Raw genomic sequence first — 18606 nt, forward strand, 5'->3', positions numbered from 1 at the left:
CAGCTCACACTGCACTGAAAAGCTGTGTTTCTCAAAGTTATATTGTAAAAACTTAATAGTCTTTCCAACTTCCCCTAATGAATTTAAGGTGGGAGCTATTAAATAAATTAGCAAAGGTTTCTATCATCCAGAGACCACAAACTCTAGTCTGCGCCAACAGTATCTACTATGTAGCACACTTAAAAGAAAAAGTGCATTTTTCAGGATTTAGTTGATATGGCAGTGATTCAGCAAAAAAAGTATTTTGTAGTAGTATTTTGAGATGCTAGTATTTAAATAGTATAAAAAAACATAAATTAGATTAATACAGACTTTTTTCCTGTCTCATTTGGTGGGCAACAATGGATGGATGAACCCCCCATAGCCTTCAGAGATAAAGAATCTTATCTAATACTAAACCAAAAACATCACAGGGGATTTGGGGATTTACTGAATCAGCAGCAACTACTGGAATGACATGCCACACTGCTTTGCAGTCTGTTTTTTTCTCATTTACGTTCATCTCCAAATTAAACGTGATGGTTTTCTGATACATTTGCACAGGCCAACATTACAGTGTAATGATCTTTTCCACCAGAGGGGGGAGCCAAAGGCTTCTGCTGTCAGGGGAGACAAACTGTATATGTACTATACAGTGGAAATGACTAATAACATCAATATCAAACATATTCTGGGATTAAGATCAGTCAAACATTGTTGTCAAACCACATCAACACTGCCCTTTAAGTTTAAAGTTTCTGGTTTTCTCTTCCCGCTGTAAGAAATCTTTATCAGTTTACCCTCTCAGCCCATTTCCACAAATTATCAGCCACACATATTCACTTCCTGTCTGGCTCCCTGTGCATGCTGGTCCATGCATGTGGCCTCAGGAAGCTGCACTAAAATGGAGTCTATTAAGGAGAAGGGTCTGCACGACAACTCTTTCTATAAAGTCTGCAGGGCTTCACTATCTTCCCTGCTGGTTTCTGTTCTCTTCATGGCCTCTGGTGTCATCGCTCTCTCTCTCTCCTCGACAAACCCAAAAGCTTTTCCCATCTAGGCCCGATTGTGCCAAATGTTTGCTGTGAAAGGATAATCCAGTTCATCCCTTTGGCAATCATGTCTCTCTGCCACAAAGAGCCAGGCGTGTGCCGGTGCCACCTTACTTTCATTCTGCGCTCTTGTTGTCACAGCTGGATGACATTAGGACAACAAACACAAACATGTCTTCAGCTTGTACAAACCATCAGGCACTCAGGCAGTGCATTCAAATGCCTTTAATGGCAGTAACAATGATAATAAGCTTAATTTATAAAGCACTAATCACCTCGTCTTCTAAAGCTTTTAGTAAACAGTTTCCGTTGTCTAATGAACCATGTCACACACAGAGGAGCCACTACTCTGTTTCCTTCTCTGAATTATAAGTAGACTTCCCTGCAATTTGGAGGCTAATTTGTGAAGTGTTTTCATGAACAGTGTTTGACATTAGGCCTAAGGAGAGACAAATGTAAACTCTAAACAACAGAACCTGTCTGTCTGAGAATTTCAAACCTGTGAAACCAGATCACAGCTTGCTTTTGACTATTTGAGTTACAAGTAAACAAAAAAACATGTCAAATAAACATTTTAGTCTTAGATGAGGATCAGAATACATTTTTCATGTGAGCAGATACAGAAGCTAATTCACCAAACTTAAGGACTGTAATGTTATTTCTCTCCATTATAACATATTGTAAAGAATATTATATACCAGCAGCAGGAGGAACGGTCTCTCCTGCAGCTGTGTGTCGTGTTGTTGGTGAGTTAGAAACCGATCCATTAGCTTAGATGGCTTCTCTACATTTCCACACCACAAACCGCTTAAGTGACTGACTGCCTTCCTCCTGGCCCCATGCAGGACAGCAGAGCTGCTCTCAGATATTTCATCCTTTCATGAAAACTCTAAATGAGAATAATTAACTAAAAAGCACCTGATAGTTATTTTCACATGCTTGCCAGCTGTAACTTGCATCATAGGAAACGCAGAGAGAACATGCAGATAGCAGTACATTCAGAGGAGAACAAGCAACATTAGAAATGTGCAACAGTGAAGACTAAATCTTGCAATGCACAGGATAAAGTTGTTACAGGTGGAGGTGAGACTTAAACTGAAGGCATTTTAGATATGCACATTTAGTAAGAAAAAACTCCTTTATATACAGATCTATTGTCAAAGCTGAGCGTCTGAACTTTGGTCTCCTGTTTTTTGCTTGTAGATGTTGAAGATTATATATTTTTTAAATTGGTGGATGTTTCTAATTCAATTTAAGATAAACCAAAGGAATGGTAAGGAAGTAATGAAAAACAGTCCAACCATTAGGTGCCACAAGAGCCTGAAGGAACAATAAAATAAATGTTTTATGTTTTATCAGGGTGAATGTACTGTGGGTAGAGGAACAGCTAAATAGTTACCCAATAGGTGACTTATGCACAGCAAAATGTCAAGACAGAGATAAACAGTTAGAAAATACTGCTTTCAAATTGCATGTATAAATATCTAAAAGCATGGAGGGTAATTCTAGCTATAAAATAGGTATCGTACATATACTATTTAGGTGAGTTTAAGGTTTGAAAGGGGTAAATAGAGAAGTTTGTTTGTTATCCACAAGTGACATTCGGTTGGAAAGCTGGTGGTGCACTGCTGCTCACCTGGCCACATTTCAGTGAATGATGTCACAGCAGGTGTTTTCCATCAGCTGGAAACCTGGCCACCAGTAAAAACGTACATGCTTGAAAGTTTTGGCTCTTAAAAAGCAGGCCTGTGGCTTGGATTGTTAGGTAAATTGATTGAAAACAAAGTTGTCGCCCCATTTGTCATGCAATTCTGTTTTCTGGTGTGCGCTGAACACTAAATATGGACTTTTAAAGTGTATGTACTGTCACTGTATCTAATGGTGAAATAATACCAATTGATCATTTACACTGTTTGGTTAAAAATGCCATCTCATTTCTAATTCAAGTTTGCATCAGCCTACCAACCTACCAACATTAAAAAAAAAAAAGAAATGTAGGCTATATGAAGGCAACAGTTCCAGTTTTCTTTTCATTTTATTTTGAAAGTCTGTTGCAGAAGTCGTGTTTTTCTTTAATCCTGACCGACTTGACAGCTCTGACGGAGCCAGCTGCGCGTAAAAGTTGTGCACTCCTCTTCCTCATGCATCAGATACAAACACAGAGCTGCTCTCCGTCTCCTCTCCACCAGCAGACACTTTGCTCCAACAGACCGAAAAACAGCAACCAAAGAGCAGGAGACAACGATCCCTGGCCCTTTCCTCAGGATGGAGGTAACACACCCTATGACTCTGTTCTAGCCTGCTCTTTTAGGCCACTTGAACAGATGTTTTTAAACATTTAATGTGGTTTTGTGCAGCCATGTGTGGAATTAAAACATTACATCACAGGAGCTCAGTGAGTAACTGAAGTATATTTAATGGTCTGAGTATTTACTGTGATATTTCTATAGGGACAGCCATCTAACAAATAATAATATTGCATTTGCCTTTAAGGTACTATGCACGTGTAGTTGTGTTTGCTACTCATTACTATAAAAGTTCCTAATCATTTTTTATTTTTTTTGACAGTATTTACCTTTTAACTCTGGCATTATATGTGATACTATGTTTTACTGATGACAAATATTTTATGTGAAAAGATGACTGCACTTTGCTTTCCTGAGGGTATAGCTGTTCTGTTAATAGTACACACACACACACACACACACACACACACACACACACACACACACACACACACACACACACACACACACCACCTCAACATAAACATGTATGTTTGAGCTTCAGGCTGATGGGGTTCAAAAGTAGGTTTGTGGTCAGGACTTCATAACACGTAACCACAAGGAGAGTGGAGGGGAAATGGAGCTGACCGAACAGAACATTTGTCTTGAGCCAGTGTTTGTGCGCTGTGATGAATGTGTGAAGTAAATTCCGTCTTCACCGCAAGTCTGCATTTAAGTCTGAACATCAGCAATTTCCCTCCCATCGAAGCCACAGCTTCTCTTCTCAAACCACCCTTCAACTGGAGCTAAAAAGGTGTTCTTCTTCATGGTTCAGGAGGACCGTCTAAGTCTGGTTTTTTTTCATGCAGGGTTTGCTTGCAGGTTTGAGGCCTCCTCCCTGCAAAACAAGCTGTTTCCTCTGACTTTTAACATCTTTCTCAAGTATTTAATGTCATGTGGCAAATAGGAAGAGAAACGCCCATTTTTTTCCCCCCACCAGCATGTGACGGAGCACATTAGTAATCTGCCACAGAAATACTCTCACATACTTGCACCACCCAACGTTGGGACTCAGATATGCTTTAGGCCAGTTCAGATTGGATCTAAAAAACGTTTGTGAAAATTGAGAGACAAGAATTTTAACTGGGAAAGAATGAAAAGTATTCAGATGGAGGGGAACATTTTTTCTGATATAGTTAAACTTTCTGTGAGATAACGCTGCACTGAGACAAAAAAAACCTTGTGCAAGCAGCGATCTGAACACTGAGATGAAGAAAGAAGGTTCAACTATTAGTGGTGAATCTCACAAGCTCAGTTTTAATAGTTGATGGTTTGGGTATAATGTAACACTTTCATGGTAGCCACTGGGATTTTAAACCTTGAAGTAAAAGCTGTGGACAGCCTACTGAGTCCTGTCATGTTAAGGTGTTAAATGTATTCAGACACGCATCTGTCACTGATGACACCCAAGCAATGCCTACTGAGTCTTGCCACAGTCATGAGTAAAGTGAAATCAGTCAGCTGGTTGTGTAATGGTATGTTGCTGCTGTTGATGATAAAATTGATGTGACTGAATTGATTTCTGTCACTTCTTCTTCTAGAATTCCAGCACAATAAACATTCGGAAAACCGGAAATGAGGGCTGGGCAATATGTCATTGCTATGCGACTAGATATCATCTTAGATTTTGGATATAGTAGTATGGCATAAGTGTTGTCGTTTCCTGCTTTACAGGGAAGAGATGTATTTTTCTTAACTTGCCACACTGTTCTATTATTTGCCTTTACCCACTATGTCCACATCACTGATGATTATTTATCTTAAATGTCATTGTGTTGATATTTTGTAAAAGCACCAATAGTCAACCCTACAATATGGTCACACAATCAATATTGAGGTGTTTGGTCCAAACTGTCGTGATATTGGATTTTCTCCATATTGCCTAGCTCGACCTGAAACTGAATCAGTTCTCTCAGATGTTAGCTGTTGGGAATAAGAAGCCTTCGTCTGCAGCAGCGTCTGTTTATGAGTCTTATAGGATTGTAGCCAGCTAGAGCTGTCCTTGACCAAAGAAATTCTTAGTCGACTAACAATCATACGATTTTGATGACTTTAAATCAAAATATCTTTAAACAAAAAAGAATCTTACAAAAGCAACACTGTAAACTTGTGTTTACTTGACTAGGGCTAGTGCTCATAAGTTTCTTGGAAATAAGTCATTCAGAATAAAAAAGCATAAAAAATGACGAATTGGCGAATAAAGTCTTAGTCGATGACGACAAAACCCCTAAAACAAGCGCCAAACTAGCCTGTAAAGTCAGTCTCACGCTCGCCTTCATTTTAACTGCTCAGCTCTTTGATGACATCACCTCTAAGTCTAAATTCTGCTGTGAGTTTCTAGCTTTAACTGCCTCGAGCAAGCCTTAAGGTGATTGACGCATGGAAATTCTTAAATTTTGTGTTTACAATGTTTCACAACCTATGAACAGGACAAACTGGAAGTTTTGTGCATTTGTGTGTGTTTGTGCATGCACCTGAGTATTTACTGCATGTGTGTGTCAGCTTTAGGCTAGGGATGGGTGGGGGGGTGGAGGTTTTCCTTTGATGGAAAAACAACACCACTGCTAGTGGAGTGAGTATTTGGGATTGCATTGCCAACCATATGGTGAGCACATTTATTATGTAATCCATAGTAAAGTTAAGAGTCCAGTAACAGAGGAGCTCAGTCTGTACCAGCCAGACGTTTGCTAATGAGTCCGTATTTTCCCTATTTTGCTTTACAACACTATGTCATTTACTTACTTAGTGTCACACTTTTATTACTGTTTTTCATGGACTGATACTTCTATGCCTACTTCATAATACTACAACTACTTCTAGAACCACAAAAAGCAGTCCAGTGTCACAGTAAATAAAACCTCCTTTTAAAGTTATTAAGTTCAGAGCTTGTCAGAACAGGACATTATCGTGACAGATGCAGCCTGAGGTGTGTATTAAGCTGTGTGTTTCAGGCCAGTATGATCGGTTCTGCATCAAGGAACCGCTACAAAACTTTACCACGTTCTCTACTTCAAGGTCTAGTTATGGTTGGATGTGTGTTCAGAGGATGTATAACATTTTCAGATGTAATCTGAGTTTATTAGCGTACACAATTAATTAAAGCACTTCAAAGCCATGATAAGTAGGATGATACAGTAGGTCAAACCTCCAGAATATCATGTGATTTCCTCTTTTTGAAACATCATGCAAAACACATCAGCTTTCTCTGAAATTGTCTCTCTAGCATGTTTTCTACCTTACGTCCACATGTTTTAACCCAATCGTCTTTTGAAACCAGCACTTTGCAAAGACAAATATATTACAATTGCAAAATCAGTTGGAAGAGAGAAGCAAACTGCAGAAGTGCAACGTTTCTGCAGGATATTCCTGTTTTTGTTGTAATTACTGCAGTTTGTCGTCACTGTTTCACAACATATTTAGTTTCCCTGGTGATAAAATTGAACTAGTTTTATGCAAAATGAACTTTCCATGTGAGCTAAGCTGCACTCAGCATAAAAGCAACTTAATACTGCACTGTGTGATACAACATTTCTGTTGACTGCTTTGTATACTCTGAAGGCAATAACATATGGTAAAGGCTGGAACTTTTCTAGCACGCTATTACAAACAGCAGATATAATTGCTTGAAAAAAGTAAGCATCTCTCTGTCTTTAGAGATCACAGTGTGCACAGACTTGTTGCCTGAAGTGTTTTAATTGTTTCCAGTAAATGTGTGATCGCCTGAAGTTAGTCCTAAATATCATTCTGAAAGGTCAAATTGGTTGTGATGTCATATGGGCAGGTTTCACCATCTGGTTTGATGCCTGTATTTTACATCTCCTTGCTGACTTGTCTTGTGGAAGCTTGGCTAGTTGGAGGATATGTGCACCTTTACGACCACTCAAATGCTCCATAAAGCCCCAAAATTCCAAAGCTGCTTTTTTATTGCAGAGCGGTTGTTGTTGTTATTATCTTAGACATTGTTATAATGTGTTGCCCTCACACTATACATGGTGCAGTGTGATTCCTGCTATCAGAGATGAGGTTGTGTCAGACCCTGCCCCTCCAGTGTGTGGGGCAGAGAGATAGACTGGGTGGGAACTACAGACAAGATAGCGAGTAGGAAACTGTGATCTGTAAAAGAATAACACACATGCTGTTGGCTTGCAAGGAAGTTACATCATGGATGGATACATGTAGACTGGGGTAGAGAGGCAGCCTGATTCAGGCTTTGAGCTGTCTCAGACATCTGCAGATTCTCAAATATGTAGAATTTTGTCAGTATCAAGTCTAAAAAATGTGTGATTAGTGCAGATGGGATTTGAGAGCAGTGAGCCAGACAGGAAGTGGAAACTGCAGAAAAAAACAAAACAGTATCATCATGACTTTATAACTTACTTTCAAATCTAGCCATGCTCTTTATTTCCTTTTTTGGGAGAAAGGAGTGCAAACACAGTGAGTGCTGCAAGCTGCTTGTACTTTGGAAGCGCCATTTTTTTGTTTCAAACCCAGATTTTGCATTTTGTGAAATATTGAGATTTGTAGGTTGGGTTTTCAGGTTTAGACCGCAGGTGCAGGTGCACGCTGCAAGTTTGAGCATAAACATTTGCTGCTGGCTGAGACCAAAGCAACTCAATATCAGAACAGAGACTATAGAGACCACAGTGTCAGAAAAGTGGCTTGGAAAGTGGACCTGACCTGTGACCTGTGATCTTTGCATAGGAAAGCCAAACTAACCACATACTTTACTCAAAGTTACTGCGATGAACTTTTAACGGATGCCTCATTATTACCTACATCAGTAAACAAACCATCAGCAAGAAGATTGTCTTTCTATATAGTTATTCTTAATGCTTGTCATCGGTGCCACCGGGTTGGATTCAGCAAAAATCAGATGAAATCATGTAGGTTTACCAGAAACTCCTTTTGGCTTAGACTCCAGCAGGGCCTCCAATCAGACCCAGATCCGGCTTTGCTACCGCACTCACCCTGCGGCCGGAATATTCGGCGAAAGGATGAGAGTGCGCTGGCGGTCCAACACCGACACCACGCTGATGGAGGCCCAGTCCGTATTATTAGGCCTGCTGGAGGGAAGGGAGAACCAGAACCAGAACCAGGACTGAGCAGAGCAGACTGTGAGACCCTGCTACAATAAAATTAGTTTTTTTTTCAAATTTAGGACTTCCACAACATTGTAGAGGAGAAGGTGCAGGGCTTCACTGAATGAAGTCATCCCAAGTCTGTTCTTCTCAGCCGCCCTCCACGACAACTATCTGATCCAATGTCCAGATGTTTTTTGTCTTTGTGATTGCTGGATCAGAGAGGATCAGAATACCAGAATACCATGTAGAATCCCCGACAGACGCTTGTATCACAGTTTTCTTGCTTAGCTTCAAACATGTGGAGGCTGACCGGCTGCTGTGAGCTGTTTACATTTGTTGATATCTTTTCTTACTCGGCATTCATTTTTCATAACCCTGCCCTTCTCGAGCAGGCTACTGTAGTTATCACATTGAAATATCACGGTGCATTCCACGAGCAAGCCCAGCTCTCTCATCTGTTCTCACATCTTCATAATTTTCCAGTCAAATTACAGTTAAACAGCATATCTCTAAATGGTTTCTTGTTGCATTTGTCACACTGAAGAAAAATACATATTTTCGTCTTTGGAATTATAATTTTGTCAGCAGGTTTCTGTACCCAGGTCATCTGGATTTATTTTCCCTCTCATTGGATGCTTATTATTTTATTACATATTTGTTTCCCCACCCTACAGTACTAGTCTGTGTCTGCAGCACCTCCCATTTCTTTTGAGGAAGGGGCAGCAATCTCTCGTAGATGAGGGTGTCCATTTACCTCATCCCTCTGATTGAGGGTTCTTTCTAGTGTACTTCTACACACACAACACATGAGAAAACATGGTTCCAGCGAGGGCAGCGGAAAAGTGAGATATTCAGTTGAGGTCCGGTCCAAAAACACATCATGTTTTCCTGGAAAGGCAGCGAGCAAGAAGGTGCCTTTCTGCTCTCTTACCACTTAACAAGTGCAGGCAGAAGGGAGGTGCACACTACGGTGTTTTTTTTTTTCCCCCCATGGCAGAACACGCTGACTTGTCAAAACAACGTCTGCAGACTCAAACCAAAGCCATTACGCTAGGTGATCTTATTGAACAAGTGCTTGCTCAACAGCTGCGCTTTGGTGGGCTTTATTTATCTTCACTTTCACAGATTCCCTCACCGCTGGTGCGCTTATGAGGATTAAGAGTTCCTAGAGAAGGGTTAAAGATCCCGAGCCAGACATCATCTTCATCAGCTCCGCGGTGGATTACGTGGCCTGTTGCTCTCTGACCACCGCTGTTATATCAAGCAGATATGTTTGGATTTACAGAGACTGCTATCATGTGCTTCTTCTCCCCTGCCTCTGGAAATAGGAATAACAGGAGCAGACAATAGCAGGCTTTGTGTGATCTGTTTGTCTCTGTGTTCTCTTTCCACATCTGCCGGTCATTCAGTAAACCTCGTGTCTCCATCCACAGCCTGGAAACTAAGACGCTGGTTGGGATTAACCTTTACTCGTCCAGATACTGGTCGCTGAGGATGCACGCAATTTTCACTCTGCTTCACATTCACACAGAAAACAACAGTCTTCTTTTCCGGTGTGGTCTTGTGCACTGTCAGCCATATTGAAATAAACCTTCTTCTTTTTTTACACAAATGGCTAAAAACGGCTGATCACATCTTTAAACCGTACTATTCAGTAGGGCTTGTTGGTATGGTTTTATACAGCATACCACATGAGATTTGTCCACCTGTTCCAAGGGGTCTATCCATGTAATATTTCTTATTGTATAAGGTCGGCAGCTTTGCTAATTAAACAGGTATTTAGACACTTCCTGTTTGAATTCCTGAAGGCAGCATTATTTTGTGATATTGTTGGGAATGATGCATGCACTGCTTTCTTCCACATTTTCCTTTTTGCAATGTATCCTCATAACAAAGAATCATATGAGATACCACCACCACAGGGCCACTCAGCATCTCCACTGCATTTGCAAATTCAATAGTATGAATGTGGTGGTAACATTGTCCACAGGGCTGGAGACTGTCCATGGCAACTACAGGGGCTTCATGAGATTCCATGGAGAGAAAACAAGCCAAGAAAAAGATCTATATAGACATAGGCATTGACAGAATAAATCAACTTTTTTGCATGCCATTAAATAACAGAAAAGCTCCTGATTATTCAAACTAAAAATGTTTTTAAGAACAGTCCATTAAGTGTTGTACTGTATGTGTAACTGTAAGGAAGCAACATCTGAAGGATCTATTTCCATGAAAGTCAGAGTTCAGAAATGGCTTGTTTCTTTTTAGTGACACAGGCCTGTTATTGGAAAACTTGAATCACATGGGTAAGGCACTGCTTTTAAGAAGCCTTTTTTCTTCTCTAGTAGTTCCTTGTTTAGACATGCTCAATTTCTCTGTACGCTAGATTACAGCATGTTTTATATGTGGCCTAGCATATCCAGGGACGCTCTCTCTTAGGAGCTGAGGGGGTTACAGAGCAGAGCTGTGATCCAGGCTGCCTGCACAGCTCTGGGGTTTTTCCCAGGCCTCGAGGCCCTGAAATAGAGCTCGCCCTGCTCTCTCCTGCAGTGAACCAAAGTTTCCCACTCTTTCACAGAGCTCGGGGTCCCAGCTGAGTTAAACATGTGCAATACTGATAACCAGCCGAAGGCCTTGTATGGCTCATTGGAATAATGTGTCTCTTTTATCATCTCAGGGAATTAATATTAATATGGTTTATTTTGCATAAGGCTGCTGACAATGCCTCTCTAGAAGTTATATTTAAATCATAGGAGATAAAAAGCTTGCAACAAACTATGCTAGACTGAATTTCTGAACTAACAGTATAAGTTTTGATACTTGTAATACATTCCTTCAATATTTGCATATATCATCTTTCTATATTGTAAGCGTGGTCAGTGTATTTTAAGTCAACGAGGTATTTGCATTTAGTCTGACATTGGGTTTTTTTACGCATGAAGAAGCTCATTAAAGATAGGGCTGGCTTTGAAAAGACGTATGGAAGGATATTAATGGATCTCAAATGACTTCCTCTAAGACTAGAGAGTTGTTAAATATAGTTATAAACGGCAGAATTCTTTTTCATTTCCATATAGCTCTCCAATTTCAATCTAGTCACTTTTGCAAGTAACAGATCATTTCTAAAATAATCCAAAAAATACATATGCTATATCTTGCTGTATATGACCAAATCGCGTTCCCAAAATTAAAAGTAAAATGATGTAGAAATTACATTTCCCCATTGAAAATTACTTTACTATTAAATCATATGACTGCATATGAATTAACTCAAAGTAAATATTGATGGTATGTTTGAGGGGCTGGTAGACCTCCTGTGTGTCATTTAAATAAAGTAAGTAACCATAATTTTTCTTATCGCCCAAAACACCTGAGCAGCGTTTTAAACAAAGGCCCCGCTTCCTTTGCGTGCACTGTTGTGTTTTTCGCTCTGAAGGAGGCATTCGTTTTTGAAGGACAGGAAAGGGTTAAACAATTGGAGGTTACAAAATACTGGTGCGGTGGGTGGGTGGTCCCTGGTGATTACTATTTATCACGGATGAGAAAAGGGAGAACTCAGGAAAAGGGCTGGGATGTGGATTAGGACACAGAGAAGCCACAACAGAGGCGCTGCGAGGCTAGCTGATGCTGTAATACGTTTGGGTGGAGCGAGCAAGGTGGTGAGGTCATGTTGAGAAAAAGAGGGAGAAGGAAAACAAATCTCGTGATTAAAATGTGGAATGTGTGAATCTGTGAAGCTTTGGAGATCCATGGGCTTACGGCTCAAACTGTGCAGGGAGGGAGGGAACCCAGAGTGCACACACCCAGGAAATGTGACAGAATTGGCAGCTATGAGGAGAGGCATGAGCTTTTTAGTGGTCAATTAAAGTAGGATGGAAATGTGATGTGGCATCAAAGCAGGAAAGAGAAAGGGAAAAGCACCACAAGCAGTGACTGTGCAATGCAAATCATGACATGGCAACATGATGCATGAGAATCTGCACAGTCCTGGCACACCTCGGGCTGCTATTCACCTGCCATTCACAGTCCAAATCCAACTAGAACTTGGAAAACAGAGTTGTTTTCAAGGCTCACGTCGGTGCACGTTACAGCATGCAGCCTTCGCCGACTTATCACTTAGGCCACAGATATGTGGAGTGAGTCAATGGTCATGAAAGGGCAGCGCGGAGGAGGGAAGTTTAGCAATCAGCTGGGGAATAGTGGGGGAGGCGGAGAGTAAAGGGACCGAGAAGTGATAAGAGTGTGAGACTTCAAGGACAGGACCCTGCTGTCACAGGCTGCGGCCTGATGTTGAACAGCTGTGCAGAGAGAGAGAGAGAGAGAGGGGCTCACTTCCTGTGTCCAAAACTACAAAAAAAGTAGAGGAGAGGAGACGAGTTCCCTGAAGGACAGCGTTGAACCCAGCACTCTGATGGAGTTTGCAAGTTCACCCTCTCTTCTGTTTTTTTCCTGCCGAGAAGACGGAAGTGAGACTTGTTCTTTATCTTAGAACATCTCTTTGTTCAGCTGAAAAATGGCTCACTGCACATGACCTGCTTATAGAGGCGCGGCACATTTAAACATGTTTGTTTATGACTGTACTTTGATAAAACTCATCAGTGCTGGTGTTAATGCTGACATTTCTTATCAAAGTTTTAAAATTGGCATTTCATGGGTTGTAAATTGGATCAAATTGTCATCTACTGTTTCAAATCAGCCCTGAATCTTGCAAGGCCAATCCTGAAAGAGAGTCGATTTGGACTTATCTATTTCATGTTTATATTTAAGAAAAAGAATGTTAATGCTGTCTAATCAGTCACTGTGCAACTCCAGTCTCAAACACCCCCCGCCCCCCTCTTTTTTGCGTTTTTTCAAGATGATGCAGTGGTTGGAGTTAGGCTCAGACCTGGGGGTAAACTTACACTTTAAGAGAATGTATTGTTTTTTGTTTTTTTTTACCTGTCTTTGTTCAGAAAGTCTCTGCCCAAAAAGGGTTTGTTGTGCCTCTTCTTACAGGGCAAAGACATGCTATGCATATATTCTTAACATTCATTGAAACCAGTATTTGATTGAAAGTGATAACCTTTACTCTCAACTCATGGGAGGCAGTACCTCATTTTAAAATGTAACAAACAATATGTCAAAACATAAAGTGTTGTTCAGTTGTTAGATTGAATGTTTTTATTTTCCAATAGGATTCTCCATCCAAGCCATCTGTGGCTGAGCTGGCTGGAAGGTTCAAAGGTCACATTCTACCCATGCCCACCTCAAATGGCGAGGTACTGTATTCATGTATTGTAGGTTACAGCATCCATGCAAAAATCTACAAAAAAAATGCCCAGGAACTTAAATAGAGTACTTGGTGAATGCTTATGGTCTGCTTGTGATTATAGATTTATTTATTTATATTTACAATTCCTCCTCCTTTTTGTTTATAGTTGCCGTTTCGAAGAAGACCCCCATGTTCCCTAAAGTTGCAGAACCAAAAAGATGATAATGAATCAGATGTAAGTAATTTGATTATTTTACTGACCAATGTGCAACAAATGTTACTTCTTGATATACAAAGAAAGTGTCCAAAAAACAGGCTTGGATTTGTTTACTGTACATTTTCATTCCAACACAGTAGCCTGAGAACTGTTGCCAAATGGACATTTTATCTATTTTCTTTTTTTTTTCTGCTGTCCAAACATTGGGAAATTTGTGCTGCTGTTTTTCTTTCAAGTGAAATAACAAAACAAACATTGACATGACCAAACAAACCATACAAACTCATCTTTGCATTATAACAGTCAAAAGCACAATAGTGCAAACATGTATAATTCACAAGCATGTACAGCAGAAAACATTTGTATTGATTTCATACTAGTCCGTCTTACTTATCTGGACGTGCTTGTATGGCCCAATATATTCTACAATGACAGTACACATTCTAAGCAAAGTGGAAGTATCACAAAAGATATTGGCATTCCATGTTTTTAAATGGGGGTAGGGATGATTTTGCGCATTTTTTTCCTTTTAATTAATTCTGGTCTGACTCTGTTCTCTTGCAGAAAGCTATCGTCTCACCAAACCCCTTTAAAATCAAGATGAAGAACTCCCCCATCATTGAGAAACTCCAGGTAGATGCTTCATTCAACATTTTAATATTTTGTGAGGGAAGTAGGAAACAAAACCAATGCTAGCCTCACCACTGATGTGTTGAGGCGTAGTGGAGCAAGGTTGTCCCCAACCACAAGGTTGGTGGTTCAAACCCCTCTACGGCAACATGCCGAGGTGTCCTTGAGCAAGACACCCCCCAAGTTGCTCCCCACTGTCAGAAGGCTTTGCAGCCCACTCGGTGTGGACTGATGAATGTTAGTTAGAGTCTGATGGTGGCACCTTGCATGGTAGACCTTGTCATAACAGTGGTCAAATGCAGAACATGATATGTAATATCACCCATTGTGTAAGTCCACTTTGGGATAAATGCAGAGACTGCCCATATCTGACTGTAATGTATTATTATTATTATTATCACAGGATGTAGTAAACAGGCAGAAGTAGTCAGGGTGTATCTTCAGGAGATGTGAAGCATTACTGCCACCTAGTGTTCAGTTGACACTGGTGCCTGAGCTGTGAGCATGCTGAGAAAAAGGGGAGGGCTTGTCCCTGATGCCACAATCGGCTCAGATTAATGAGCTAATTGGATCACTGGCCTCTCAGCCTCGTTCAAACTCTCCACCATCGTTCCTTTAGTTAGCGATTCACACGGTGGGCAGCCATGGGACAAAAGGGCTGCCGCTTCTCCCTCTTCCTCTTCTCCCCTGTGCAGGTAGGATACTCTGCTCTAAACCTGAACAGTGGTTTGGGTATTTACTCCAGATTTGAGCTGCTTTAGTTGTTAGACTGAATATGACCGGTGTTTGTGACACGTAAAGGGGAATTTCTGGCTGTGCTTTTAGCAGACGAGTTTTCAAAGTAGGAGGCAGAGCCATGTTCTTTGTAAAAAAAAAAAAAAAGTGCTGTTTAAATACATTTAATGAAAGCCATTGTTTTACAATTAGGTTTTATCATAACACGATGCACTAAGGAGATTATAGTTTCCGGATCTTCCTTTCCCCTGTAGGCCAATCTCTCTCTGTCACCCACTGCTCTGCTGCCTTCACCCAACAAGAGTCCTGAGGTGAAGCTCCAGCCAGCTCCGTTGTCCCCGATCACACCCTGCAGCCCGCAGAGGCCCCTGAGCCCCACCCTGAGGCCCTCGCGCCTGTCCAGTGAAGAGGAGGATGCCGTCAGCTTCGACAGCCCTCCTGAAGGCACCCCGCTGCCGAGCATCAACAAGGTAATCACATGGAGCAGTTTTGAGGTATTACTGTAGGTATTATGTTGAAGAAGACCCTATATGAAATCCAAAGCGTTTTTGAGTAGTTTGTACTCATGTGTTTCTTATGTTTGCATGGGTTTTTGCACAAGTTCTGAGTCACTAAAAGGCAAATGTGAGCTACTCTCACATTGAGGCCCCTGAAGTGTTTCTCATGCTATTCGCTGACTGAGCTGTGACGTCACAGCCGGACACATGCTCCCTTTCCCTGTTGACGTGTTTCTCAGCGGGCGCTCTGCATCTTCTGTTTAAGCAGGCCGTGGATAAGCTGGGGCAAGATGCTCCTGCAGTGCATGAGTGCAGCTGCAAGGGGGATTGAAGATGTAATCCCCTTAGCCTAGTTAGAGTCCCTAGGTACCATTTTGTGCAGTGCTCGCATGCATATGCTAATACTTGGATAGGTGACAGAAATGATTTGATGATAGGAAAGATCTGACACTGCTTATGCATTTTAAGCTGTCTTGTAGATCCAAGTTGCCCTGATTTTTGTTTAGAAACATGATTTTAATTCCCTGATGGTTGTTACTCATCTTTTCCAAACAGACTCGTGCGCGGCTATCGTTCACAAGGCGCCCGCCCACGAGACAGCACAGGAGGTCAGCTGGAGAGGAGGCGGGAGCCTTCGGGAGCGCTCTCTCCCCGTGTGAACTGTACTGCCCAGAAGAGAATGGGAACACAGACCTGGTTTTTGAATACGGACAGCCGGCAAGTCTGAAAGAAGCTGAAGAGATGGACAGGGACTGTGAAAACACAGAGGATGGGGTAGCTGAGAGTGACCCAGATGACGGGGGAGATCCGGGGGTGGAGCAGGAAGCAGACCAAGCCCAGAACATGGAGGCTTTAGAGGAGCAACAGCAGCCTTCAGAGCCTTGCCAAGCAGATAGGGAAGGAGGAGATGCCTCCAAGGGAGCCCCAAGAAGGAAATGACATGGTGTGAACTGTGAATGTTTACTTTAAGAAAAAAAAAATATATATAAATATATGTATACACACACACACATCTTTTGCTGAATAAGTTATTCAGTGCTTTGATTAAGAGAACTCTTTAAATACTCTTCAGAGAAAATTAATCTGTTTTAAATTTATTTTTAAGTTCCTCTGTCGCCCTCTCCTGGCTGTCTACAGAACAGGTCTATAAACACTGGAGAGTTAAGAGAAGCAGCTGTTCTCTGTAGAAGGAAGCCTCAAAGTTGATACTGTATCAATTATCAGGAAATGTGTGTCATATACTTTATGTCTGCATAGCCAGACCTGTTTTTCATCTTTATTTTTTTGAAATTTAAAGACATTATTAACAGAAGTCAGAAGTATCTGTCATTTATACAAGACTTTGGAAATACTGAATGCTGGGTTGACAAAAGGCAAAATGTAATTAGACTTCAGATATTTAGCAGGTATATATAAAACGTTATGACATCGATGGATATGTTGATATCAAATCCCTATCACTTTAGGTTCTTTGCTCATCTAGTTCTCTGTTGTTTGTTTTATTTTGTACTCTGCAAAATATCTAAATCCCAGTGCTACTGTGGAGTGGCTCGGATCCTCAGCAATTATGCACAGAAATGTTAAGACAATAAATAGCTCCCTTCCTCTATGAGAAAAAAGTTGAAATTGCGTGTGTATGGTCAACGATTTGTTGGGTTTTAAGACTCATTGAGTCAAAATGATCAATGTTGATGAACATCTTAATTCTGGTTGGCCAGTCAGTAAATACTTAATGCTGAGTATCATCTCCTGAGACACTAACTAGACGGTGTTAAGTCAGGTCAAACAATGTATGATTTACAGTTAGAGGTTGCTGATGACGACAGATAGATCTGCTTTCAATCTGAGGATTGAAAGCTTGTGCACACCCACGGAACAATCACACGTGATTTAAATTAATTCCCCTGGATAGCCCTGCCCTCTTCTCCGGGTTGTCTCTATGTGCACAAACTGTTAGTATGAACTGTGCATTAACAGCTCTTATTGAATCTGTTAAGGAAGGACAATTTACACTTTGATCATCTTATTGGTACGTGGAGCCACATCATTTCCCACTGTACTCTGCCCGTTTTTAACCTGAGCAGAGGTTTAATCAGAACATCTGTGTGTAACTGTGAAAATCAAAGTATTTATAAAATCAAATCACACTTTGATATATCAACAAATGATCTGCCCTTTTATGACAAAACGTTCCCGGCCCTTCCTGAGGGCATCATGGTATGAAAAGCTGGTAACAAACAAAACAATTGTCGACCGTTGTTTAGAATTGCAGCAGTGTCAATAGGGGTCAAATGTCTCTCTGTTCCTATGGCACCCCGTCATCTTCAACTTTACACAAAATGTGCACTTTAATTTGGATGTGTATCTCGTATCAAGTGTTATTTTGACTGAAAGTCCTTTTTAAACCCTTTTATAGCGTAGCAGCAAGTGAGCACCTGTGCACTGTAAAAACACGCCTTACTTTAAAAGCTATAGGACTCACCTGTTTCAATGATTTGACAGGTGCGGTCTGGGCCTATGTAATCACCTCAATGCAAACTAAAATGATTGATATCATCAAAGTCCTCTTGACTGAAGACTTGAATTTGACTAATAGGTTACAGCAAGATAACGTTACGTAAGCTTACGTAAGCTATTATTTGGTTACGCAAATAAACATCCTCAAAGCCACCTGGGGAAACAACAACAACAACAACTGGATCACGTTGTGTGCTTACTTCAAATCCATAAAGATATACCTACAGTACGAATAAGTGTCCGTGTTATTGACTTGTATTGAAGCTGGTTGTGAGTCGTAGTAACAGACCCTGAATTCCAAGGAATGTCGGATGTGTGTCATGTCCCGTAACTTTAAGTTTCCTCCCACCAATATGTTTTTT

At 40.9% G+C, this 18606-nt stretch overlaps 1 protein-coding gene across 1 annotated transcript; it reads left to right on the top strand.

Annotated features, from left to right (window-relative positions):
- The first annotated feature begins 2084 nt into the window (after window positions 1-2084).
- On the top strand, window positions 2085-18587 carry zgc:153184 (uncharacterized protein LOC751652 homolog). Its single transcript, XM_054606469.1, has 8 exons — window positions 2085-2114; window positions 2756-2796; window positions 3182-3302; window positions 13572-13655; window positions 13815-13883; window positions 14430-14498; window positions 15485-15700; window positions 16283-18587. The coding sequence occupies exons 1-8, from the start codon at window positions 2085-2087 to the stop codon at window positions 16664-16666; spliced, it is 1014 nt and encodes a 337-aa protein (XP_054462444.1). The 3' UTR covers window positions 16667-18587.
- The last annotated feature ends 19 nt before the right edge of the window (window positions 18588-18606 follow it).

Source organism: Anoplopoma fimbria, chromosome 1, assembly GCF_027596085.1.
Source record: "Anoplopoma fimbria isolate UVic2021 breed Golden Eagle Sablefish chromosome 1, Afim_UVic_2022, whole genome shotgun sequence".
NCBI lineage: Eukaryota > Metazoa > Chordata > Actinopteri > Perciformes > Anoplopomatidae > Anoplopoma > Anoplopoma fimbria.

Excerpts from the sequence above, each read along its gene's own strand:
- zgc:153184 (XM_054606469.1), top strand. The coding sequence starts at position 2,085 with ATGCACAGGATAAAGTTGTTACAGGTGGAG. Across the intron at positions 2,797-3,181 it reads CCTGTGGCTTGGATTGTTAG|ATACAAACACAGAGCTGCTC; the intron begins GTAAATTGATTG and ends CTCATGCATCAG. Across the intron at positions 3,303-13,571 it reads GCCCTTTCCTCAGGATGGAG|GATTCTCCATCCAAGCCATC; the intron begins GTAACACACCCT and ends ATTTTCCAATAG.